The sequence below is a fragment of the Pinus tabuliformis genome, chromosome 1_2 (genome assembly GCF_031772625.1).
Source record: "Pinus tabuliformis cultivar Carrire ecotype Pingquan chromosome 1_2, CPIR1, whole genome shotgun sequence".
Taxonomy (NCBI): domain Eukaryota; kingdom Viridiplantae; phylum Streptophyta; class Pinopsida; order Pinales; family Pinaceae; genus Pinus; species Pinus tabuliformis.
The window spans coordinates 317,004,169-317,032,115 of NC_142298.1; the positions used below are offsets into that span (position 1 = coordinate 317,004,169).

At 38.8% G+C, this 27,947-nt stretch overlaps 1 protein-coding gene across 2 annotated transcripts in view; it reads right to left on the minus strand.

The window, feature by feature from the left end:
- LOC149205638 (DNA-(apurinic or apyrimidinic site) endonuclease-like) overlaps positions 1-27,947 on the minus strand; it is a 447,710-nt gene that overhangs the window by 346,685 nt on the left and 73,078 nt on the right. For both annotated transcript variants that reach the window (XM_089395132.1, XM_089395131.1), the window contains exon 2: positions 7,335-7,427. In XM_089395132.1, coding sequence (XP_089251258.1) covers positions 7,335-7,427 — 93 coding nt within the window. The remainder of the gene's footprint in view (positions 1-7,334; positions 7,428-27,947) is intronic.

A 27,947-nucleotide genomic window follows, 5' to 3' on the forward strand; every position in this document is an offset into this window, starting at 1 on the left:
TTATCTTGCAGGGACTTGTGGCCTTGGCTCATATTTCAAGCATATTTCTTTCAATATAATTCCTTACTTCAAATTCTTGTGCTCATAATTGTTTATTTGCTACTTAAGAGCTTGAATGATGGCTAAGCAAAGAATAGAGTTCTCTCATATTCTTTAGCTTAGCCTTTGTAGACTATATTGTACATATACTTTTGCAATTTTCTTGATTAGTTTCATAGCTAATATTTGGTTTATCTTGCAGACCTCTCTAACTTGTTCTTGTGGCAGCTTGCGGGATTTATTGTTTGAAATTTTTAACAAGTTGTTTGCAGGACCTTGGGCTCTCATTTTGAGGCTAGCATTCAAGGAGGTTGTGAGCATTTGAGGCTCCATTTTGGCAAGGCCGAGTTCTCTTTGAGGGCAACACTTTTCTCTCTAGGTCGTGGGCTTAAGGAGGCTACTCTTTCTCGCTTTGTGCAAATTTCTCTTCTCTTCAAATCTGATTTTTTTATGTAAAGCGAGCGTCCAAAACATTGAAACAATGAAGATCACAACAAGGCAAAGTACACAAGATATAGGCTCCAAGCCAGAGTAAACCCCTCCAAGGGGAAAACCTAGAAAATGCTTCTCTTCTTCTTTAGAGTTTGCTTACAAAAGAGACTTCCAAGACCCAAAGACCAAATCCAACAAACCCTCCAAGCCCCAAGCCAGCCCCCAGCAAGATCTTCCTTGAGACAACTTCCAAAACTTCGATACTGCAACAGAATTTCGACCCATGCAATTTTGGCCTCTTGCAACTGCTTCAGAATTTGTGCCTCTTGCAACTGCTTCAGAATTTGTCCCTCTTGCAACTGGCAGCTTCACAAACCTAACAAGACAAGAAAAGGAATCTTTGACAAACTTTGACTTCTACTCCTCTTCTTCGTCCTCCAGCTACTCTTTCTCTTCTTCGCTATTGCAGATCGAACTTGTGTGAGATGAGTGACCAAATGAGTTGAGTTCCTCTCCTTTATATAGCCTGTCTTGAGGGTCGAATTCCCTTATTTTACGTCAACCTGGTCTTGGACTTATCCATGGATTTTTCTTGACAAAATAAATATTTTCCTTTATTATAATTAGTCCAAATAGGACTATGACACATGAACAATAATATTCTTTATCCTAGAAAGACAAAGAAGACCTAAAAGCATGAAGAACATGCTTTTCACTCAAACTTGAGTATGGAACCCAACAAATAAAAATATAATTTATTTTTCTTTCTTTATAAAGAATATACAATGTCATGATTTACAATGAGGTCATTATGAAGATCGAACCTAGTTACAATTTTCAACAAGGCAGCCTTGGCCTCGGCCCTCATTTAGGCAGCCTCTGCCTTGGGTTAACTGTTTTTGCAGGTGGCTTGAAGAAATATCGGTGAAGAAGAATTACATTAGAATTGCGGTCTCCATCTTGTGTTTTGTGATTCATCATTGGAGCAATCCAAGCTATTTAAGCGATCTCGAACCTGCAGCCTACATTAACCTGTGGACATTATGAAGTTTGCACCTACGTTCATCCATCCTCTGCGGCGGATTCACATCATGTGATATTGTCATAGCCTGAAGCATAGCTTGTAAAAGTTGATATCAATAATACCATGTTATAAGAGTATAATAACACTTTTGCGAGCTTGGTTCAATCTGAGTTCTTGAACAAGATGGGACACTCTAATCTATGTTGGTCCAGGTGAATAAAGCTTTTACATCCCTACACCTATGGACATATTAAAATAAATTTGGTTTTGTTGATATGAAGTCGAGGAGAATCATTGGCAAGTTCATCGTAAGATCTATGACATAGTTTAACCAGCAGGCTTGATAATCTTACGTTGATCCAAGGTAACACTTACTGAGAGGGGGGTGAATCAGTATTTCCTTTAATTTTACAATTGGTTAGTTTTCTTAAACATTCAGAGCATTAAACCAAACATAAGAATCATCATCACATCAATAAAAAGTACACAGAAATTTTGTCTCAACCTAATATTGTGTTACATATGATGTACATACAAATTTACCAGATAAATCTGGAAGGAAGTACAAGACTCCCCAATGGTTTTACCAGCAAGCTAGAAGGAAGCAAATGCTCCCTGAATGGTTTGGGCTCCTGTACCAAGGATAATAGCCCAGCTACAATCAAGTTACAGCCTCTGATGTTGCCACTGTTGTCCACTGCTATTACCACTACCACTACTGTTGCCACTCACTATCAATGTTGTCTACTTTCTCTGTTGTTGATGCTACTGTTGCCATTGTCCACTATCAAACCCTATCAGCTTTCAATGCTCAACATGCATTTCCAAGTTACTGTAATAATATCACTGCCACTGCCATGCATCAATACTGCCATCAACATTCGTCAAGGTCACTGTCACAGAAATGTTGCCATGCATTGGAGTGTCACTGTCAAACCAAGGTCTCTGTCATAGTCAAAGGTCACTGCAATATAAGGGTTACTATCATACAAGGGTACATCACTGTTAAGATTATTGTCAGGCTTCTTTGCCAATCACTACATCACAAAATCATTGTCAACAACATATCACAATATCACTGTCGCATTATACAATTGTCATGCATTATAGAGCCACTGTCATGCATATGTTTACTATTAAGCTTGACAAGATTACTACTCTATATAAGGTCATTGGTATACATCAAAATTCAGGCTTTAATTGATAGGAAATTACCCCTTTGCACTCAATGTAGGATAAATCTGGTCACTCAGTTCTGCTGGTGAAAAGATATCACAAGATCACTTCAATGCTTTGTACAATGATCCTCTGCTTGATAATCAACAACCTCAGATAGTCTGTGTATCTCCAGTAACTGCTACCTTGGATCAACGTACGATTATCAAGCTTGTTGGTTAAACTATGTCACAGATCTTACAATGAACTTGTGAATGATTCTCCTCCACTTCATATCAACAAAACCAAATTTAATATGCGAGTAAGTGTAGGGTTGTAAAAGCTTTATTCACCTCGACCAGCATAGATTAGAGTGTCCCATCTTGTTCAAGAACTCAGATTGAACCAAGCTTGAAAAAGTGTTATTATACCCTTATAACATAGTATTATTAATATCACCTTTTACAAGTTGTGCTTCAAGCTATGACAAGATCACATGATGTGAATCTGCCGCAGAGGATGGATGACCGTAGGTGAAAACTTCACGATGAGCACAGGGTAATGTAGGTCACAGGTTCAAGATTGCTTAAATAGCTTGTTGGATTGCTCCAGAGCTGAACCACAAAACACAAGACAGAGACCGCAATTCTAATGTAATCCTTCTTCGCTGGTCCTTCTTCAAGCCACCTGCAAAAACAATTAACCCAACGAATCCCTAGTTCCCTGAAACGATTAGCCATGAACCCTCAAAGTTTCACTGCATTCATTGAAGAGTATAGCAAATCCATCCGGAACAAACTACAATGCCACTGCAACTTCGACCTATTTGGATGCCCTAGGCCATAGAGATAAACAGAGCCTTTGATACCTAGTCAATACTCCATTTGAGTCCCTTATATAGATTTTAGAGGGTGCCATGAGAGAGTCGACTTGAATGTATTGGAGGTAAAATTCAAATTTGATTTTTGTTGGAGCCAAAAATTTAAATGAATCCAACCTATATTGAATTTAAAACTTTATCTTTGGAACCAAACATCCTTTTGTATAACGAGGCTGACTTGCATTTTGAATGAAGCCAAATTACCTTTTAATTTAGAATCACTTTTGAAAATATTAAAACACTCTGCTCAACCATAATCAGGCTAATAATGTTTTGTCACGTCATCACAATATGGCATCGTTCTTTGCCACATCATTCAACCAATAATGTGATGCTACATCATCATTGTTGTTGCCTTAATCAATTTGAAGCACCACATCAGCAACCCTTTGGGGTTTTGGATCACTGGTTGGGTGCACCAACTTTGATTGAGCATATCTCTCAAACTGTGAAGGCCCATGAGATGCTCCACATGTCAACAGAATCAGCATGACGATAGAATCTAATTGCGAGGGTCTCTGAGGTAAACTCATTGATCTGCTGCTACAGAAACTCCAACAAATGTGGGGTATGTCCATCCTCCAAGGAAACCAAACCCTAGAGCTAAGGTTTCATCACTGCATCATCAAGTTGCATCATCCTAAACATCAAGCTGCATCATCTCATCAATGACAGCTAGCATATCGAGGACATCAATGACAACATCCTGCACCTACTCGACATCCTGCACCTACTCGACATCCTACACCTACTCTCACTTTGACATCAATGTCAACATACTCAACATCTTATACGATGAAAACATCAGCCTATTGCATTCGAACTAATTCATAACAATGGTCAAAGGACCTCTGCACTTGCAAAAAGATTCATAAATATATATGCCAGAACTAAGAACCCGAACTTCAAAAGTTTATAAGTGCATGGGATCATACAATGGCTTCAGCTGGAACACAATTATTCGCATTACCTTGGAGATAGCATCACAAACGTGTTAATGCACACCATTTTCACCATTACTCAACCAGCGATCACACACAAGAGCAATAAAGTCGCACTTATGGAACCAAACACATCACAGTTTTGGCTCATTGCATACATACAGTCTATTCACGCACTTGTGTTTGCTTAGAGACAAGAAATCAACCCACAATGCACTGTCCAAGAGAGGTTTAACACTGTGAGAATACTAAGAACAGAGCAAGGGTAATCAAACCATAACTTCAGAGTTAATTTGCAATTAATTATTATGGTCAGTCTCATCATCAAACTCCTTCACACACCGAAGCGCTATACCTGAACATATAGCAATTAGAAAGCATGGATCGCTCCCTTCATAGCGTCATAACCTGAACTAGAACAATGAAAACACACCAACAGAAATGCCACCAATCTCACTTCCCGCACTGGGTAAATTTGATCTCACAATTAATCATGCATTGGGTAAATTTGATTTGACAAAACTCGCACTAGTGTAACTCAGGATGACTGCGGCCCTCGTTTAGGCAGCCTCAGCTTTGTCCAATTTGTCTCAAGTGCCTTTCTTCTACCCACAATTCTCTGCTCCTCACTACAGCCAGGAAAGTACTAAATCTGGCCTTCTTCCTAAGGTCTCGAACCTCTTCCAATAGACACAAACAACATCCCATTGTCACAGAATCCATGTCCTGTTCTAGGAAGGCTACTCGGCCTCCTTCAAACAGCCAGAATGTCTTAGACAGATCAAATCACAGAGCTTGGTCTTTCTTCAGACAGACTTACATAGATTTCTTTCTAGCTCTAGCCCAGACTTCATCATACTTGTCTCTTCAGTGGTTGCTCTTATCAACAAGGCTCTGAAACCATGTTGATTTTTCTACAATAAACACAGTAGAAAATTAATTTTCTGATCTGATAATTACTTCTAATGATCTTTAATTAATTCTCTTATGTCACTAATATCATTAAGCAATTATACACAGAAAATCTCAATAGTAAAGCAGCGAAAACAGTAGAAACAATAAAGATCATAAAGAGATAGCCATGCACAATAGAGACAACAAATTTTCCCTGGGAAACCCAAACTTGGGAGAAAACCTGCAACTCTTCTTCTAGGAGAAATTCTTCTTCAGCAAGGTTTACAATAAAATGTCTAGAAATCTGTGCCAAAAACCAAGTCCAAACTTTAGCCATTTCATCCGTTTTCCTGCTCCCACGAGTGTCTTCTATATAAGAGAGATGACGAGTGAGTGAGATAAATTAAGTGTCACATCATGTGTATCTAATATAAATACAAGTGGAATGGGTGCATTTACCTCAAGGGATGCACCCTTTCTAACTGGTACCTTCTGAGCCTACATGAAACCCAAAAAATAAAATTTATTTTATTTTAATTTCCATCATTTTTCTAGGGCCAACTTAGGAGGCCTCTTGGCATGCGGGAATACCTCCTAATGCTACACAAAAATCAACATATATAACAGAGAGCATTTCTTAATTGTAATCAGTATTCATCATTTCAATATCTGTATATTTTCTTATCCTTGTGGCTATTTCAGAATGTCTTTCTATTTGTGATGGCTACATGTAATGATCATTAGGTCTGTTACAGAGTTATTTTGATGGAACTTAAAGTGTTGTATATGCATTTCAAAAATTGTGGTCTGATGAAGAAATCAAAGCTAACGTTTTTTAGTCATGCAAGATGCCAAAAATCTATCTGTTGGTGCATATTCAGACCTTATTGCAGCATTATCTGTATTAAGGTAAATGTCCTTTTACTCAACATATTTGATTTTCTGTATAATATTAGATGTAATTTCTCAAAACAATAAATACATAAACCTGAGCATTATTTGAAAAATCAATCCCTTCGATATTACTTCCTTAATTAAAACAAAGTTGAGATTATGGTAGATTCATTCAAGTTCAGCTTCCACTCAATTATTGCATTTTAAGTGTCCTACTAAAGCAGTTCTTCAGAGTCCCATGTCATGTTTTCAAAAAGAAAAATGAAAGTGCTCTTCATTTTAGGTAACCATTTCCTGCCATTTTGGTGTTTTCAAGCCCATTTTCTGGTGCTTCTGTTTCTCCATGGTCTTTTTTGAACCAGTTCATGTTGCTTAAATACATATTCATGGAAACTTCTTGAATTTGTTTTCCACTTTCTAGATTTCTCTCTTAAGAAAACAGTTTCAAGTTCCTCACATTAAAGCTTGTCCAAATCAAAAGTATACCATGTCTCACATCAACTAAATTTGCTCCATCTTTAGCTTCTCCAAGTTTGTTTAGAGGTACAAAATGCTATGTGAAAATGAAGAGTGCAGTCAACATCTGACAGAAGGTATGCTTGATCTGGACTATTCAAGATATATTTTTTTGCAGTCAACATCTGACAGAAGGTATGCTTGATCTGGACTATTCAAGATATATTTTTTTGTAGTCACTAGCTTTTATACGTTATCAGTCCTTTTCAACGTACATTACTTTTGGAAAGGATAAAAGAACAGTCCCAATTTTTGCTTGGATTCGTAAATGATGCGATGAATAATATGCGTTCATCTATGAAGCAACCGGGAAGCATTCCCTATTTTAACCATTGATCTATGTCTATGACCTAATTCAATATGGTCAGATTGTGCTACAGCACCTGAAAGATGTAGTTTTCATTTTCACTAATAGAAATTTTGGTTTTTTCCTAGGGAAAAGTCGAAAAGAAAAGAAAATGAATATTGCCCATGATTTCAACCAAAATATATGAAAAAATTACAAATTAAAATTTCATGAGAATTATAAATTCAATCATTTTTTACTTTTGTAGAGTACCTGCTTCTCTTCACGGGCAGAACTAGTATCATCTTTCAATTCCCCTTGGTTCTTTGATCCCCCTTTGCCTCCAGCAGCAGGTATCCGCACTTCCTAGATTTGTCAAAATTCTCATTAAAATAAACAAAGGAACCCTAAATGCATTTGACAACTTACATACCAGGCATATATGTCAACTAATTTAACCATGTTAACACTACGAATTTCTGTTAAGTATTCCGATAGAAATATTCAGTTGAATCTTCACTTTTCAATCGTTTCCTTATTAGGAATACTACAATAGCCATGTGCAATGAAGCCATGACAACATCACAAGTCTTCATACTGACGGAGTAAACGGTGTGCAATTGAAAGTAAATTTGAAAAGGAACACATAACCAAGGAAAATATAAAGATATTGCATTATAATCCACCTTAAGCCAAGGCAAGCATCATATGACAAGTGTTCAAATTGGGAATTCTTTTAAACCACCGTCTCATTTTCAAATAACAGATCTAGAATGCAGATCAACAAATCTTCCACATTACAATTGTTGCCAAGTGTTGGAACTCAAAAACCAACTAGCCAATTAAAGTCACAATAGTTCCTCAAAATCTTTAATGACTAAATAGTAAACTATTTATTGTTAGCTATTTTCTGAAGCTGCACCTCACTCCTTGCCAATCTTCTCTTTGCAAAAAGCTCTCAAAAGCATGCATTGTTTAATCTATCATATCATTGCACGATCAAAATATAAACACATGAATAAAACCAAATATTTAATCACACAATGTTTTATGTGGCTACCAAGCAGTGGCTCAATAGCATTCCATTAAATTCATAAACCTGAGGCTCTATTACAACGTTTTAAATGCTGGAATTGGACTCAGAATCGGTCGATGAACAGACTAGACTCAGATTGGTCAACCAACTACTCAACTTATGCACTAGTTTTACTAAAAGAATACATAAAACAAAAATTTTAATAAAATACACACATGCATATCCATGTACACCAATGTAAATCCAAGCGTTAGAGCCCAAATATGCGAATTCTGCTCATTTAGATACCTTGTAAGGGTCATAATGGCAAAATGGCATTAAGTGCAATACATATCTGAAACAAAATACATAAACAACGAGGCTCTAAATGGCCTCTAGAGTCCAAAAACAGCATACTACAAGCTACTACATATCAATGATCAACACTATCAATCATCAAACTCATCACCACTATGGCAACGGGATCTTCATCATGAAATATAGGATCATGCTCTAGCTCAGATTCAAGAGCCCTGTTATCACACAAACTTGTACCTTAGGAGATAAAGTCTGAAAAGCTCAAGTGTGATCCAAGTGAAACCAAGAGGGGCCCACTGTCACCTCACCAACCCTCTTCTACACTTCAAGTTAGCTCTCCTCTGAGCCAGGGGGGGCTTCCCTAGTGTAAGATTGCTAGGATTTGGGGCACTGTAGTTCATGGTGATATGAAGGGTAAATCCAGCAAAATGCTTTTGGTGAAATTTTAGGATATGGAATTTGATGGGAGAAACAAAGACCAATGCCTTGTCCTACTAATATTTTTTGGGACATATGGGATCAACTAAGGACTCCTTTAAAAAGAACGCAAATGGATCTAGGGTCGTCCACTACTAACCCTAAAAGATCCACCTCTTACAAAATCCAAGAAGAACAAGGGAAGGCTCTCTCCTAGAAACTTTCCTAGGTCTTTCAAGAAGAGATTTATCTGAAACTTAAAAGAGACTACGCGAATGCACCATCTCCACTAGACAAGTACAATTACACTTGATAATCATCCATACATAAATCCAAGAAGATTAGAGGGACTAATTACTCATTAAATAAAGATCAGCTATAAACCCTAGCCATAAAAAATCCAAGAAAATCCTAACATATCCATAATACCATCTCCATAAAAGTCGCTTTAGTTATCCCTCCTTAGCCTTTTTCATAATGAGAAAGTAGTATAAGTTTCAAAACTTGCTAAGTGATTTCTCCCCCAATTCATCCATGAAAAAATGACAAGTGCATTTCTATTTATAGGGACATGCTCAACTTCCTCTTACAATATAATATTAATTTCTTTAGCTAAAATCCCCTATTCTAGCCAATGGAGGGGTTAAAATCCCTCTTCAATAATTAACATTTTAAAATACAAAAATAATGGGTTTCTCAAGCCACATGTACATTTTTTACACAAAATAGCTCCCGAAGGGCTTGAGCATGTAGCATATAGCCTTCAAGGCCCTTCAACCATGTACAATCTTCCAAGTATCCTCTAATGTGGACAAGAGGGCTCTGAAAGTGAATGCTCCATTCATTAAAACCTTCATTGACACTCTAAAGTAAGAGTTGATGAGGTAAACATTCATTGCAATTGTCCCAAGAGATTAACCATCCATCCAACGGTCAACTTTATTACAAGGTTTTTTCCAAAACATAAAACCTCTTTAATAGGAAAGCAACTCAACCAAGTTGGAACAACATAAAGTGAATCTATGCATTTTCCATCAAATTGGCAAATTTTATAGCATCTTCTCTACCTTTGTTGCCACCCAAAAAGGATGATTGAGGTTGATAATGTTCATCGCAGGCCTAGAATAAAATGTCTCACCCACTTGCTCAATAATTTGCTTTGCATTTTCAACCATATAGGGCCAATCCATGCCTCGGGTATCTTTCAATAACAAAATTTTCTACTCTGGACTGTAAAGGCCTAGCTCATGTTCTCCAAGATTCCAGGATTCTCCCTTCGACCCTGTTACTACAAAATCTTACACTTCTCGAGATAAAGTCCTAAAGCTCAAGAGCGAGACCCTGTGTAATTAAAAGGGGGCCATTGTCACAATGTCACCTCACCAACCCTCTTATCACTATTAGTCAGCTCTCCTCTGGTTCAAGGGGTGTTTCCCCTAAGATAGGATTGCTAGCGCTTTTAAAGCTTTGAAGATAATTTCTAGATTTGAGTTCAAAGGGTCCAATGGCTTACAAGATAAGCTCGAGAAAGGCCCCCAAACACACACAAGTAAGAAACTACAACGTGATTTTGAAGAGTGAACCCTAGCAAAACGATTTAAAGGACTTATAAAAGGAAAAAGGTGATGCAGGATAGAATATCACTGCCTTAACTTGCCAATATATTTTTGGGGCATATGAAGTTACATGATCAACACACTTGAAGAAAAATTTGAACAGATTTAGGTTCAAAGGCCAAGGGAAATATTATGTATGTCCCTTAGAGATTTGACCTAGGTGTCCTACAATCTTCAAGGATAAATAAGGGAGGGACCTTTCACATAGGTGACCTCAAAAGAACTTGATGAAAATCCTGTACAACAAAGATAATGAAATAGAAATACCAGCAATTTGGTGAATAATTGTTGGTCTGCAACAGAAATTAGTTAACCATCTAGGAAAATTTACCCTTCGTGTCACTTCTAAATCTCCCTCTCTGTTCAGGCTAGTGCTTACTAACCAGAGTGCGTTGTCCCTAGTCCAGCATGTACTGTATTGGAATTTCTAAGTCTATCCATTAGAAATTCTTCTTGTACTTTCTGATTTATTTCTTCCTACTTGTTCAGTTACTTAACAAGTTATTTACCATGTAAATACTAGAAATAAATACAAGTACAGTATCAACACATCCAGATCATCAACTGAAAGAAACAAGCACACAAGTGACAGTTATTTTTGGACTAATTTCCCCGGAAAAACCCAATGCGGGAAAACCAGTGCAGCCATCAGAGGGTTTTATTATTAAGCAGTTTCAAAATACAATCTGGGTGCCAGAAATGGCTCACTCAACAGAGAATGCCCTCAGCAGTAGTACCTCTCAGTCGGAGACAAATATTCCGGCTAAATCACCAGATCCCACAGCAACATTGCAGCCCTTTTGCTGCTCTCTGTCACCCTGATAGGGACTGCGTCACCCTATCCAGCTCTCCAGCTCCAATCTGTCCCATGAAATCTCCCAGCGTCATCCTCTAGGGTCTGCATCAGCCTTTATGGCCTAGCGTCAGTCTCTCTGGCCCAGCGTCAGCCTCTCGAGGCTCTACATCAGCCTCTAGAGCCTCTGCGTCTCCCACACTGGCCCTCCTCAAGCTTTGCGCAACTCTTGGCTGCCTTTGCGTGGCCTCTAGTTGGCTCTGCGTCAACCCTCTCTCGGCTTCTACGTTGATGCTCTCGGTACTATCTCTGCCTCTCTGCTGCTATATTCACTGCCCCTCAGCTGCAACTCTGATCACTCCTTCGATTTCCTCAGAAAACCCTGCCCCAAAAAATTGAATTCTTGATCATCTCTGTGTGTGCTCCAACTGACCCTCAAGCCTCCTCTTATACTTTTCTCGTTGGTCCATCAACGACCGAGATTAAATCTCTAATCAACGGTTAAGATTAGATTTGGCTTGATCCACGACTTTTGAACCATTCTAACCCAATTTTATATTAATTCACATTAATATTTTATTTTTCCTATGTTTAGACTTAGGAACTCCATTAAAAATATTACGTATTTTAATATCTCCCAAACTGGTTAGATTCTGCCCAAACCATTTCTGGGTCTTGGACATCTCATGTGCTATATCTTCTCCACCAATTTCCGTGGCTAGAGCACATTCGATGCTACCCCAAATCAACACTCCCTCTTAGCGAGCACTGTGCTCTCGCAATACTCCTCACTGCGTATCACCCTAATCATCTAGCATCGGTCCCTGTGCTGATGCTAGGCCTCCCCGCCCAACATTCTCTGCACTAATGCATCATGTACTGCTACCCATGGCCCTGCCACTGCCACTACTGCATCCGTACGGCAGCTCCCTATGCATCTGTGTTGTTGCCCATGGCCCTGCCACTGCCATTGCTGCATCTGCACTGCATCCCCTCTCATCATGTTGCATCGTGCTGCCCGTAGCATTGCGACTGCTAATTGTTGCACTGCAACTCAATTACTAAGAAGTAAGTAACTGATCCTCCCAACTCTGACATCTCTGTCAAGCTAGAGACACTCTGACGCTGAAGCTCCCTCTATCGTTGACAAGTGCTCCTTCTCTGACCTTTGCGCCGCTGTAACAACTCCATGCATCTCGCACTACTGCGTCACGTTGTCCTGGGACTCCTGCACTGTAGCACTCTATGTCGCTCCATCCGCATCCGTCTCTACCGACATCCGTCAATCCTACTACTCCTCTTCAGGGCTCCCGTAGCAAGGTATGATCCAAGAGGTTGGGTACCTCGAGGATCCTGCCCCTCATCGCCTATAGTCTGTCTGACTACAACTCGATATCTCCCCACTTCATCTCAAGTGGCGCATGAGCACTCATGGCACTGTCGTCATCAGTCTCCACTTCCTTCTCCACCTTAGCCGGCGTAACCTTGGTCTCAGAAGCCTCTCCCTTGCTCTTCTTCCTAGGACATTGGTTCGCATAGTGACCCAGTTCCCCACAATGGAAGCACTTGACCTTGGAAAGGTCCTTCTTCTTTCTTTTCTCCTACTTTCCCGCAGATGCGAGAGCCGCATCTTCTTCTTCCTCCTTGATTCTAACCCCTTTTCCGCTACTCCCTGCCTTGGACACCCGTCTGATCTCTTCTTGACGAAGAGCCGCCCACAGTTCCTCCCAATCTAGAAGGCTTGTCCTCCCTAGTATGCTCTGGAAAAATACCTCCCAATACCCTAAGACTGCGTTCAATGCGGTCCTCACCATCAGTTCCTGATCCGGTGTGGCCCCTATGGAAGTTAGTTGATCACAGATCTCCTTAAATCAACCGAAGAAGACATCTATCTGCTCTCCCTTCTGCATCTGATATGACCGCAGTTGATTTTCAAGTAGCATCCTCCTCTACATGGAAGTATGCTAGTACAATTTCTTCAGGGCTTCCCACATCTCATTTGTCGTTTCCTTCTTGGCAATATGTGGCACCACATGATCCTTAACACCATCAAGAATGATGCACTTTGCCCTGGCCATTGCCTCCTCGTACTTGTCATTTTCAGTTGGGTTAATCGGGATCGCTATCATTTTCAAGACGAAGTGTTTGATGCGATATCTGTCTAGAATGGACACGACCCTGGCCTTCCAGACTCCGAAGTTTGAAGCTCCATCCAGTCTATCCTAATCTCTTAGCCCATTCATTGCCATTTCGTTGCTCCTCTTTCGACTCATTCAAGTCTCTCTACCTCCCGTCTGGAAGTTCTTGGTTTGACTCCCTCTAAGCCTCGATTTCCCTTCTGGAAATCCCTCTGCCAATGTCGAGATGCCCCACTCCGATCGTTTGTGCAGCTGCACCACTGATCCGATTTCTTGGCTAGAAATCCTCGACAGCAACTCCCTCCTCCTTGGTCTTGCCCTGTTAGGTATTGTTCTGACCACAGTACCCCACCAGCTTTGCTCTGCAACTTACCCACATTCTCTTATGCCCAAGCTGTTTGAAGGTTAGAGCCTCTAGGCTTTGCGCAATCCCAGCACCGGCACAATCTGCACCAACTGGCCACAGCGTCGATCCTTCCTGACAACGAAATATGATCGGGCACCGCGTAGGTCAGGTCTGCTCTTCTCTGCCTCAGCGCTGAACCTCCTCCTGGCTTGAATTGATGACGCAAGCTCTCTGTGTCACCCCTTCCTTGCTGCTTTCTGCTAGGAACAACTTCTATCACTCGGGACAGTTGTTTCTGTTGTTGCTGCTCTACTCCGCTGATTCCTTCAGGTATCCTGTGATCTGCAACCACGCTCTTATACCATGTTGGAATTTCTAAGTCTATCCGTTAGAAATTCTTCCTATACTTGCTAATTTATTTCTTCCTACTTGTTCAGTTACTTAACAAGTTACTTACCATGTAAACACTGAAAATAAATACAAGTACAGTATCAACACATCCAGATCATCAACTAAAAGAAACAAGCACACAAGTGACATAGTTATTTTTGGACCAATGTCCTCGGAAAAACCCAATGCGGGAAAACCGGTGCAGCTATTAGAGGGTTTTATTATTAAGATGTTTCAGAATACAATATGGGTGCTAGAAATGGCTCACCCAACAGAGAATGCCCTCGACAGTAATACCTCTCGATTGAAGACAAATATTCCGACTAAATCACCGGAGGAATGATCCCACAGCAACACTGCAGCACTTCTGCTGCTCTCTGTCACCCTATCCAACTCTCCAGCTCCAATTTGTCCCACGAAATCTCCCAGCATCAGCCTCTAGGGTCTACATCAGCCTCTCTGGCCCAGCGTTAGCCTCTAGGGTCTGCGTCAGCCTCTCTGGCCCAGCGTCAACCTCTTTGGCCCAGCATTAGCCTCTCAAGGCTCTATGTCAGCCTCTGGAGCCTCTGCATCTCCCACGCTGGCCCTCCTCAAGCTCTGCGTAGCTCCTGGCTGCCTCTGCGTGGCCTCTAGCTACCTCTACGTCAACCCTCTCCTGGCTTCTACTATCTCTGTCTCTCTACTACTGTATTCACTACTCCTCAGCTGCAACTCTGATCACTCCTTCGATTTCCTCAGCAAGCCCTGCCCCAGAAAATCGAATTCTTGATCAACTCTGTGTGTGCTCCAACTGACCCTCAAGCCTCCTCTTATACTTTTCTCGTTGGTCCATCAACGGCCAAGATTAAATCTCTAATCAACGGCTAAGATTAGATTTGGCTTGATCCATGACTTTTGAACCATTCTAACCCAGTTTTATATTAATTCACATTAATATTTTATTTTTCCTAACTTTAGACTTAAGAACTCCATTAAAAATATTAATTATTTTAATATCTCCCAAACTGGTTAGATTCTGCCCAAACTATTTCTGGGTCTTGGAGATCTCATGTGCTATAGCCTCTCCACCAATTTTCGTGGCTAGAGCACATCCGATGCTACCCCAAATCAACATACTATTCCCACCTAAAAATTTGTAAAATCACATTAAAAATTGGCAATTAAATTGTTGTTTGACCAACAAGTTAGTGACCAAAAAAATTTATAAAATTCTTTGCATTTTAAAAGGTGGAGTAATTTTTAGCGTCATGTTTTATATGGAAGATAAAATAAATATAAAGTGCATTTAAATGGCATATTTAACCAATGAAAAGGGTTAGAAACTTTTACAAAATTGCTTAGAATAAGCATTAAGATATCAAACAACCTAAACAAGTGGAATAAATCAAAATCGAGCTTTATTTTGCAAAGGACAACAGGCTGACTACACCAAGATGAATATTATAGAATGACAATAATATTCAGACATAATAGAGTAAAAGCTAGAAGAGAAAAGAGAGAAAGAGCAGGGAGACAAGAGAGGAAAACAATAATTTTGCTGCCACTAAAGACAATTTGATTTGAAACCATAGCCTCCCCCCCTTCTAATTCCTCCAATGCACAAAGGAAGAATAAGAGGTCAAACTTTCCAAAAATGGCAATCAATGCACACTTGAAAAAACATTTACAGTCAACTCGCATTCTCACTAAACTCAACTGGAGAAAAAAACTGAGTAAAGTGGAACATGCTCGAATTTAACATAAGTATTTCTAAGTTGTCATGAGATAAAAATATCCATGGGCATAATTATAGCCAATTTGACTTGGGTAAAGCATCCTTTAGTATTTGAGTAAACTCAACTTGTGATAAAAATATCCTTGAAACAATTTTGGCAAAGGTCAACTTCATAAAAATACCTTCAGGTAAATTTACGAAATTTGATTTAGACTGAAAGTATCAATGTGAATTAGTCACAAGGTATGGCTTTCATCAATTAAGAAGTGGAGTGATGTGAGCCAGGAGTATGAGTTAGAGGAGAGAAAAGACAGATGCACACTAGGAGAGAGAAAATAAGGTAGAGGGAGAAAATAAATTGCCATCACTAGTACTACCACATCACACCTCCATCATGCAACTAATTGACCCATGCACTTTGCCACATTACTGATGACTCGTTTATAAATCTTGCCATTTGTCCATTGCATAGATTGTCACATGTCAACCTCTTAGAGTGTAACATGTCACCCTGCTATAAATGGACATGATAAAAACAGCAGTCCCAATAAAAAATAGGAAAAGATAAAAATTGCCTGAAATGGATAGCGGAACCTTGCCATACATAGTATGCCTAAAAATAAGCACTGTTAAAAACAGAAAATTGCCCACATCTCCACAAGAGCAAACTCATTAGACTCGGAATCTCATGAGGAATCCAAATATGCTGCCAACACTACCTTGAAATGACTGCTAAAAAAAATAGAAATATCTTGGACTCTGACGAAATCACCCTCATCGAGCTCAGTTTTAAGTGGAAAGTTTGAATATGTGATCAGATCTTACATGCGACCATTGCTACTCGCATGTCCATGAAAACATACTCATTGGATTTATATTTCAATGAGTCCAAATGCATGATCAAAATAAACATGCAAGTACTACTAAAAATAAAAAGTTCTCACTTGTTGCCTATAAGTAGCTCATAGAACTCAGAATCTCGCAAGGATTCTAAATATACCATTATCTCTGACATGTGAGTCTCCTGACCAAACCTGCTAAAAATAGTAAGTGCCATGCATGTCACCAAAAGAAGTCTCACTCGAATCATGAGTTCATAAGAACTTCGAATATGTAATCAATACCACCATGCAAACCTCAAAACCTCATCTCCTAGAAAGTAGGGGACCCACAAAAAATACCAACTCTTTCCAATCTATGTAAAACTGAGTTTGACTTTGAACCATCACTAAATTCATCCTACACCTAGTCTCCCTCAAACCAACCCCCATCCACAACAAAAATTTATGTGTGCCTTTGAACCTCCATCCTGATGCAATGTGCTTGTTATGAAACCAGCTCACAAAAAATTAGAAAAGATACTTCAACGCCTTAGAATTCAGCCTCTTCGAGGGGGCAACCTCCTTTACATTACATAAATGAACAATTCTTGGATGATTCAAATGATAAAACCTCCTTTCTATATATAGGAGTCTAAGGAGTACAATATAACCCAGCCGACCTAACAATAATAATATAAAGCCACAAAAATAACAATAGAGGGATTCTATGGGGCACAGTAATAACAATATGGGGACAATAGGGGCACAACAATATTAATAAGGGATACAACTACAATAGTAATGGGGTAATCACTAGTATTATAGGGACCCAACATGCCCCTCTCCTTCAAAAAAGTGTTGTCCTCAACGCTTGAGTAGTTCTAGATGCTTCTGTATAACTGTATAAAATTCTCATCCTCCCATGTGGAATCTTCAGCAGATAAGTTCTTCCACTTGATAAGATACTCTGAAATTGATCGATTTCGTAGCTGTCGAGTTCTTGTTTCTGTGACTGCTTCCGATTCCAATATAATTTTTCCTTCCTCGTCAAGTTCTGGCAATATTGTTTGAACTGGGAGCTTGTCGCCTATAACCTTCTTTAAACATGAAACATGGAAAACTGGGTGCAATCGAGAAGCTGCAGGAAGCTCCAATTTGTATGCCATAGTACCAATCTTTTGCAACACCTTGTACGGACCATAATACTTTGGTGATAATTTATTATCCTTCTTAGCTTGCTTGAGGGACATTTGCTTATATGGTTGTAGCCGTAGGAATACCCAATCACCTACATCAAAACTTCTTTCACTGCGATGTTGATCTGCCTGTTGTTTCATTCTTGGAGAACTTGTTGTTGATGTTCGATGTGATGTTCCACTGCTTGAACCTTAGAATTTTCTCTTAAATATGATGTGATGGATGGTGGCTGATATCCATAAAGTGCCATAAATGGGGTCATTTTTGTTGCTGTATGGAAGGAAGTGTTATACCACCATTCAGCCAGAGGCAACCATTTGACCCATTGTGTCTGTTTATCAGATACAAAGCAACGAAGATATCCTTCCAAACATTTGTTTACTATCTCAGTTTGCCCATCAGATTGAGGATGATAAGATGAGCTATGAGCTAACTGAGTACCAAGACAAGAAAATAATTCTGTCCAAAAATTTCCAGTGAAAATGGGATCTCTGTCACTTACAATAATCTTTGGGTTTCCATGTAGCTTTTGAATTGTTTCCATAAATGCAGTAGAAACTGTACTGGCTTTAAATGGATGTGATAATGCACAAAAGTGTGCATACTTGGTAAGTCTGTCAACTACCACCATGATGACACTCTTTCCCTCAGACTTGGGTAAACCTGTGATAAAATCCATTGAAACCTCCTCCCAACGTTGGCTTGGAATGGATAAAGGTTGTAATAGACCCGGTGTCTTAATTGTTTCAACTTTATTTTGTTGGCAAACCAAACATTCCGCCACAAACTTTTGAATATCTGATTTAAGGCCATCCCAAAAAAATTCCTTCTTAACCCTGTGGTAAGTTTTTAAAAATCCTGAGTGCCCTCCTAAGGGAGAAGTGTGCAATTCCATAAGAATCTTTTGTTTTAGCTGGGAATTCTTACAGAGGTATAAGCGATCTTTGTACCATAACGAATCATTTTTCCAGCTAAATGTATCAGACATACTGAATCTTGTTGTAACTTTCGAATAAGTGCCCACACTTCTTCGTCATTCTTCCATTCCTCCCTTGCTTCGTTTATCCAATCTGGTTGGATAATAGAAATGGCGCACAACAATGCTTCCACATCCTCATCCTTTCTTGAGAGTGCATCTGCCACCACATTTTGCTTCCCTTTTTTGTAGATGATTTCAAAGTCATAACCCAACATCTTTGTGACCCACTTTTGTTGCTCTTCAGAGGATAATCTTTGTTCTAAAAAGTATTTAAGGCTATCATGATCCGTTTTTACCTTGAAGTGTCTTCCCATTAGGTAGGGTCGCCATTTCTTAAGTGCATGGAGTATTGCCAACATTTCCTTCTCATAAATAGCTTTGTGTAAAAACTTTCCCTTGATTGGACGACTTTCAAAAGCAATGGGTCTTTCATCTTGCATTAAAACAGCACCAATTCCATTTCCTGAAGCATCACATTCCACAATAAAGGTTTTTGTGAAGTCCGGTGTAGCTAAGACCGGTGCTTGGCACATTGCCTCTTTAAGATGTTCGAAGGCCTTTGTTGCTTCTGGAGTCCATGAAAATGCATCTTTCTTCAATAATGTTGTTAGAGGTGCTGCTATTCTCCCATAATTCTTAACAAACTTGCGATAATACCCTGTCAACCCGAAAAATCCTCGCAGATGCTTTATGGATGTGGGGATTTTCCATTCCTTAATGGCTTTAATTTTGCTAGGGTCTACCTTAACTCCTTCATGAGATACAATATGACCCAGATATTCCACCTCTTGTACTCCAAAGAAACATTTGGATCTTTTTGCATATAATTGTTTCTCCTCCAATAGTTGTAGCACCTTGTCAACATGTTCAACATGATCCTTCCAAGACTTGTTGTAGATTAGTATATCATCAAAAAATACTAACACAAATTTTCTAAGGAATGGTTTGAAAATGGAATTCATCAAACCTTGAAATGTTGAAGGTGCATTGGTAAGGCCAAAAGGCATGACCAAAAATTCATAATGACCCTCATGAGTTCTAAATGTTGTTTTCGGAATGTCTTCAGTCTTCATTCTGATTTGATGATATCCTGAACGAAGATCCAACTTGGTGAAGTAAATTGATCCATGCAATTCATCCAGTAATTCATCAATGACAGGAATGGGAAACTTATCTTTAATAGTGAGCTTGTTGAGCTCCCTATAATCCGGACACATGCGCCATGATCCATCCTTCTTGTGCACCAATACTACTGGAGCAGAGAAAGAACTTTGACTTGGTTGAATTATACCAGCCTCTAGCATTTCTGCAACCATACGTTCAATTTCACTCTTTTGGGCATAGGGATATCTGTACGGCCTGATGTTTGGAGGAACACTTCCTGGAATCAGATGAATAGCATGATCATGATCACAAATAGGTGGGAGACCTTTGGGAGTCTCAAATACCTTGGAATGATTGTCCAAGACTTTTTGGAGATCTGGAGAAATAGATGATTCAATGTGGAAACATCTAGCGAACATAATTGTGCAATTACACCTCTTTGTTCCTTTTTTAGAAGCTTTGTCATACCGTTAGAGCTGATTATCTTTCCCGGTTTCCCTGCAATACCCCTTAATTCAACTTCCTTTCCTTCCACAGAAAATTTCATGAAAAGTTCTTGAAAATTAAAAGCTATTGTACCCAAGGATTGTAGCCATTGGACTCCTAGTACAACATCAGCACCTCCCATTGGAATGGAAAGCATTGGGCTAGTCAATACATATTCTCCCATGGATAGCTTGATATTATGGCACTTTCCAGAGCAATTTATTGTTCCTCCATTTGCAACCATCACTTGACACTCTGGTGCTGGATATAAGAAGCAATTCAATTCTTTTGCTACCTTACAATGAATAAAATTGTGGGTACTTCCTGAATCAATCAACACTATTACCTTTTTCTTCTTGATTTGTCCTTCTATCTTGATGGTTTGAGGAGTGGTAATTCCTGCCAATGCATTACAAGATATGGTCGGATTCATTTCTTCTTTATCTAGGCTTTGTTCCTGGAGTATATCCTCTTCTTTTGACCTTTCTTGCTCCTTTTCTTCTTCCTCTTCACAATCTATGTAGAATAATTTCTTCTCAGCACACTTATGACCTTTAGTGTATTTGCTATCACAACTGTAACAAAGCCCTTTTGCTCTTTTTTCTTCCAATTGTTGTGGTGTCAACCTTATAGGTTGTGGAAGACTAGGGGCAACAACACTTCCATCTTTATAGTTGTGAGTGGTATGCTTCCTGGTTGCCATAATTTTGCTTTCCATTTTTCTTGCTAACCTGAATGCCTTCTCTAATGAATCAGGTTCCCAAAGGCGAACATCATGTTGGATATTATCCTTTAAAGTCCCTATGAACACATCAATCCTATGCTCCTCTGGAATATTTTTTACCCTTATGTTCAATTTTTGGAACTCCTCAATGTGCTCCATTATTGAACCCTTTTGTTTGAGACTTATCAATTGGCTAAAAAAAGTGTTGCTTTTTGTATCCTCATAATGTGCTGTCAATTCTTCCGTAAAAATTGCCCAAGTGATAATTTGTTTACGAGAGCAAAGCCATTGATACCATACAAACTGATTTGGTTCCAAATATAAAGTTGCAATACGTACCTTTTGTGTGTTTTGCACATTATTGAGATCGAAAAATTGCTCCATGGGATCCTTGCCATCAAACTTCCTCATATCGATTTTTGGAATATGGTGGATCTTCGATCCCACATTAGAGTCTATGAAATCATGATTAACATTTCTTTTGTTTGCATCATGAGTTTCCTTTACTACTTTTTCACCATTAGTAAGTATTTCTTGTAGAAAATTTGTCAAATCTGTCTTCAAATCTGCCATGTCTGTCTTCAAATCTGTTTTCAAATCTGCCATGTCTCTCTTCAAATCTGTCTTCAAATCTATTTTCAAATCTGCCATGTCTCTCTTCAAATCTGTCTTCAAATCTATCTTCAAATCGTCCATCTTAGCTTCCATGCCCTTTATCTTAGATTCCACGCCATTTATCTTAGCTTCTGTTAGCTTTTGTGAGAGTGACATTTGTTGCACTTGGTCTTGTAATTTTGATATATCATGTAGCATTTCTTCCTCTTCTTCATGAGTCATGCTAGAGCTTTCAGGTTGCTTACTAGGTGTTTGCATTTTCTTTCCTCGGGGCATCAGTTACCGATAATAATGTTCTACTATGCCCTTTGAATTCCTTCAAAATAAATTTTCAAACCAAGCTTAAGCAAAAATTTAAAAAAATCTACACACCTTTTTTCACTTTGTAGGAGCTCGATATTGCCTCTGATGTATCTCTGTACTTTCCGATCATCCAGTTCTGAAATTACGACCTGCAGTAGCCCTCTATGTCCTCTTTCCAATGCCACCAGTCTGATCCAAATTGGATTCTCCAAGGAAGAGTTATGCGAAATCTCCCACAGTGACTTGATTATAGACTAGTTCAGTAGAGCGAACTTGTACAATGTGCCACGAGTCACTGTTTCTACCTTTGGCTCTAAAAAATATATACAAGAAACTACAGTTCGTCCTCTTTCTGTACCTTCTTACGAAATTTCAATCCGATGCTCAAAGAGAAAGTTATGACGATTTTCCCCAGGTCACCTGTTTGGAATGTAATTTAGGAGTCTGCAAAAAGACCAACTTCCTCAAATCATATCTCCGCAAATATAGCGCGAAAAGCTCTGAAATTCAGACCCGAGGTTCAGCGCGATGTCTTCTCAAATGGGTTTTTTTTTTAGCTTCTGAAACGTCGCAAAAAAAAAGTTATAGCGAAAATGCCACGATGACCTATTTGGAGCAGCGAAACCCTAGAATCCAAAGCTCTGATACCAAATGTTATGAAACCAGCTCACAAAAAGATAGAAAAGATAGATCAACGCCTTAGAATTCAGCCTCTTCGAGGGGGCAACCTCCTTTACATTACATAAATGAACAATTCTTGGATGATTCAAATGACAAAACCTCCTTTCTATATATAAGAGTCTAAGGAGTACAATATAACCCAGCCGACCTAACAATAATAATATAAAGCCACAAAAATAACAATAGAGGGATTCTATGGGGCACAATAATAACAATATGGGGACAATAGGGGCACAACAATATTAATAAGGGATACAACTACAATAGTAATGGGGTAATCACTAGTATTATAGGGACCCAACAGTGCTAGTCATCAACCCTCCATATTTGCAAAGGGGAGCAAATCTAGGGGGTAAAATACTTAATAATCATTATCCATCAACTTAAACAAGATAAAGAAAGACAGCTTACACAATTTAGCATGCAGCCATCAATATTCACCAATAATCATCCAAGTGAATAATCCACATCAACAAGTTCTTTCCAAGAGGTCGCTCAACTCATCCATCCATACCCAATTTATAAGATAAAATTGCAGAAATTTCCTAAATGATAACGGAATTCTCCCCCAATCCAACCATGAGAAAATGAGATGAAATGCCTCTCTATTTATAGCAAGAAAGGCTCAACTTCCTCTTACAATAAAATAACAATTTCCTAGTCTAGAGTATAAAGGAGGTAAAAACCCTCTTGTCCAATTAAATAATCCTAAAAAAAATATGAAGTAGAGGCTTTTCAAGCCAAATCTACAAATCTTTACATCTAATGCCCCCTTAAAATGACGCCTCATCAAAGACTATCTTCTACTCATGGCATCCAACCTCTAAGGACCCTTCAAATTTTCTAGCTCCAACAATCAAGCAAGGAAGATGTTGATCTAGAATCTAGACCCTTAGATTTTCTCCAAGTGGAAAAGTCATCCCTCCAATTAGTACTGTTGAGTTTTCAAGTGCAATAGATACAAGCACCATATTTCGAAAGCACTGGTAATTCCTTCTAATAATATATATTTTTTTTAACAATTTCAATTTATCATTAAGCAATTACACTTCAGAAATTCAACCATAAACCATAAAGACAATTGAGGCCACAATGCACAAAGAGAACACAAGATTTACCCTAGGAAAACCCACTTGGGGGAAAACCCAACAACCTTCTTAGAGAAATCTGTCAATTCAACAAGAGATACATCTAATGGAGCTAGTCAACTATGAGGTCAAACTGACTAACAAAGCTTATGGTCAAACCTAGTCCACAACCCTCAAGTGAAGCCTTCAAACTCCCCTGCAACTCGGCCCTACAACTTCAACCCTGCAACTCAGCCCTGCAACTTCGGCCCTGCAACTTCGGCCCTGCAACTCGACCCTGCAACTCAGCCTACCATTAATTCACACATGTGAGGTCTAGAGAAAGAAATGCTAGCTAGAGAGAGAGAGAGAGAGATAGATATTTGTCCTTCTTATCCTTCGCTTGGATGTCCAAAAACTTTTTCTTGTGTGAGGTCGAATGGTGCCTTTGTGGAGGAGGTCGAATGCCTTTATATAATGTTTTGTCTTCACAAATGGGTGTGTCTCTTCATTGGGGCTGACTTGACTTGAGGGAGGGCCAACTTGACTATTTTGGAGCCAAAAATTCAAAATTCAAATTTCGAAATTTTCTCTTTTAAATCCGACATGAAGAACATGTCTTACAATAATTCTTTCAAGGGCTAAATAATCAAAATGACATGAAGAACATGTCTTACAAATTCTTTATACATTACAAGGGCTAAAATATAAATTATGAAGACCAACCATAGCTACAAAATTCAACACTCCCTCTTAGCTAGGGAGGTATTCATAATGACTAGACAGATGTTCTTCTTGTGAACAAAATTCTCTAAGAAAAGGTTATAACAAATCATCAACATAATCGAGTCACAATTGTGACACATGGTAATCCAATGGCATCAAATCATTTACCATAATTTGGGTCAGCACTTTAGACCTATGGTATACCCTCAACATAATTCGGGCTAGTGCTACAGACACATGGTAAATCAACTGCATCAACTAATCCCATAATTCGAGTCAGTACTTCAAACCTATGGTGTGTACTCACCATAATTCGGATTAGTACTTCATACACATAGAATATCATTTAGCATAAAACTAGTCGCCATATTTTGTGTCAATAGTTGACACATGGCATAAAGACTAATCTTGGTTCACCATCATTCGGGTCAATGGCACATGGAGAATCGCCAAAGCCCAAACTCTAGTAGCACAATCCACGACCTGATCCTAAATGAATATGATGCTCAAAGACCATTCTCCCTAATTCAAGTCATATATGACACAAGAAGAATGTCAATCCTTTGTCGAACCATTCTCCATAATTCAAGTCAATATACCTAACACAGGGATAATCTCCTTAATGCGGGTCACGATACTTGACACAGGGAGAATGTTAGTCCATGATGTTATCTCAGCACTCCCTCTCAATGCAAGAGGCATTCTCCGCAAGTCCAAGCTTGTCTTTGAAGTATACAAACTTCGCTCGGGACAAAGGCTTTGTAAAAATATCAGTAATATGCTCATCAATGGAGACAAACTGAAGCTTCGTTGCTCCCTTCTGCACTATGTGATGGATGAAGTGGTACTTGATCTCGATGTGCTTCAACCTATCATGGAAAATTGGATTCTCTGCTAGCTTCACACAGCTTTGAATATCACAATATATCACAGTCAGCTAGAGCACATGATCAATCATCAAACAATCTCGCGAGTAAACTTCTGAAGCCATACTGCTTCACAACTTGCCAAGCTAGCTGCAATATATTCTACCTCGGCAGTATTGAGTGCAATGTCACATGGTTCGAGTTTGAGTTCGACAATGATTAAGTTTGATTTGGTTTTGAATTTTTTGACAAGGTTCAAATGAGGTTTGCCATTAAATTCGAATATATATATAATTTAATATGAAAAAAACAATTAATATAACCCAATGTAATATTCATATATTAAATTTGTAATCCTTTATATACATATAAACATCATTATATTTAACATAAAATTAATTGAACGCAATATATATCTCATTATAATATTAATATATTATTTTTTAATATATATAAAAGAAAATTAATATATAAGAATATGTATATAAAGTAAATTATTTATAAAACAATTTTAATGAGATAAGATATTCAAATTTAATTTAATTTAATTCAATATATAAGTCATATTATTAATATAGTATTTTTTCAATATGTATTAAACAATATGTATCTAAAAGCAAGTTATAAAACTATATGAATGTGATTCAAATTTTAAAAAATGAAAAAAAAAAGGAAAAAAGTTAAAAGCTTGTTGCCTAACCTACAAAAGCGTCATTCTCACTTCAAGAGTGCATAACCTACCAAAGTTTAAGCATCATTCCTCTATGTGCAATTGCAATTTTGTCGATGGTATATTCTATGTACAAATCGTTGAAGACTCTCTTATCACACCATGCGTTATCTGGGAGAACCGCTCGATGGCTTCTGAAGTTGTCGGAGATTGCACGATGACCTTGATACAAGATACGCTAGATGTTTGCGCACGTTTTAATTTGCACTCTTGACAACCCAAACCAAGAGAGATTGGAACTCCCCAAAATTGAAATGTGGCGAGCGGACCCTGTAACGCAAAGAGATTGGAACTCCCCAAAATTAAAATATTGCGAACCTTGCAACACAAAATAAGGCAAGCAGAAAATCGAACATGAACCGAACTTTATCAAACTTAATCTGAACTTGAACATATTTTTGAGGTTCGCCGAATTTTGAACCTCGAGGTTCATATTCGACAAATCTTGTGACATTGACTGAGTTCGACAGATGTCTGCTTCTTGCTCATCCATGAAATCATAGCAGAGCCCAAATTGAATCAACCTCTAAAGGTACTTGCTCTATCTTCAGCACTCCCTGCCCAATCTGCATCTCTAAAACCTTGTTGTTTTATGTCACCGTTTGAGACATATCTTAACCCAAAGTCAACCATACCACGCAGATATCTCAATATGTGCTTTATTGCTATCCAATGATCATGTCTCAGTTCCACCTAGAACTGGCTCAACGTGTTCACTACAAAGCAAATGTTTGGCCAGGTATTAACCAAATACATCAATGAGCCAATCAACTTCCGGTACATGGATGGATCTACCAAATCAAACTCGAGGTCTCTCAACTTTCTCAAATTTGTCACCATGGGAGTCGACATTGATTTACAATCTGTGAAAATTTCTAAATTTAACACATTAGAAACCCCTACTGCAATATCTGGTTTATTATCTCCTACTTGTTCTTTACATTAACAAGTTATTTATATGCATAAATATCGAAATAAACACAATTGCAGCCTTCACAAACATACAGATCAGCAACTGAAATAAACTGAGACAACACAAGGGACACCGTTATTTTTGGACAATCGTCCCCGGAAAAACCCAATGCGGGAAAATCAGTGCAGCAGATATGAGGGTTTTATTATTATGCAGTTTTCTGAATACAACTAGGGTGCCAGAAATGGCTCACCCTTCAGAGATTATCCTCGGCAGAAGTACCTTTCTCCAGAGACAGATATTCTGGCTAATCAACAACCAGATGATTGGCCCCACAGCAACTTCTATTGTTCCTTAGTTGGACAGCGAAAGCTGCTCCAAGCTATCTTCTGGAACTGCGTCACCCTCCTATGGCTCTGCGTCAGCTGATCAGCTCCTAGTCTGGCCCACGAAATCACCTCAGCGTAGCCTCTTCAACTCAGCATCAGCTCTCTATGTTGCTTGTGTCAGCCTCTTGGGCCTCTGCGCTGGCCTCTTCGACCTCTGCAACCCTTGTTGCCTCTGCGTTAGCCTTTGCTGCCTTTGGGTCAGCCTTCATAGGCTCTACATTATCTCTTTGGCACTTTCTCTGCCTCTCTAATATGTATTCCCAACCTCCTGTCAAACTGCCCCTCGCTTCAACAAATCACTAACTCGATTTCTCGGTAAACCCCGCCCCAAAAAATCGAATTGACTAATCAACTCGGTGTATCTCCAACTAACCCTCAAGCCTCCTCTTATACTTTTCCTGTTGACGATTCAACGGTCGAGATTAAGTCCCTAATCAACGACTAAGATTAGATTTGGCTTGATCCTCGTTATTTAGAATTTTCTCACCCATTTTATATTAATACACATTAATATTTTAATTTTCCTAAGTTTAAACTT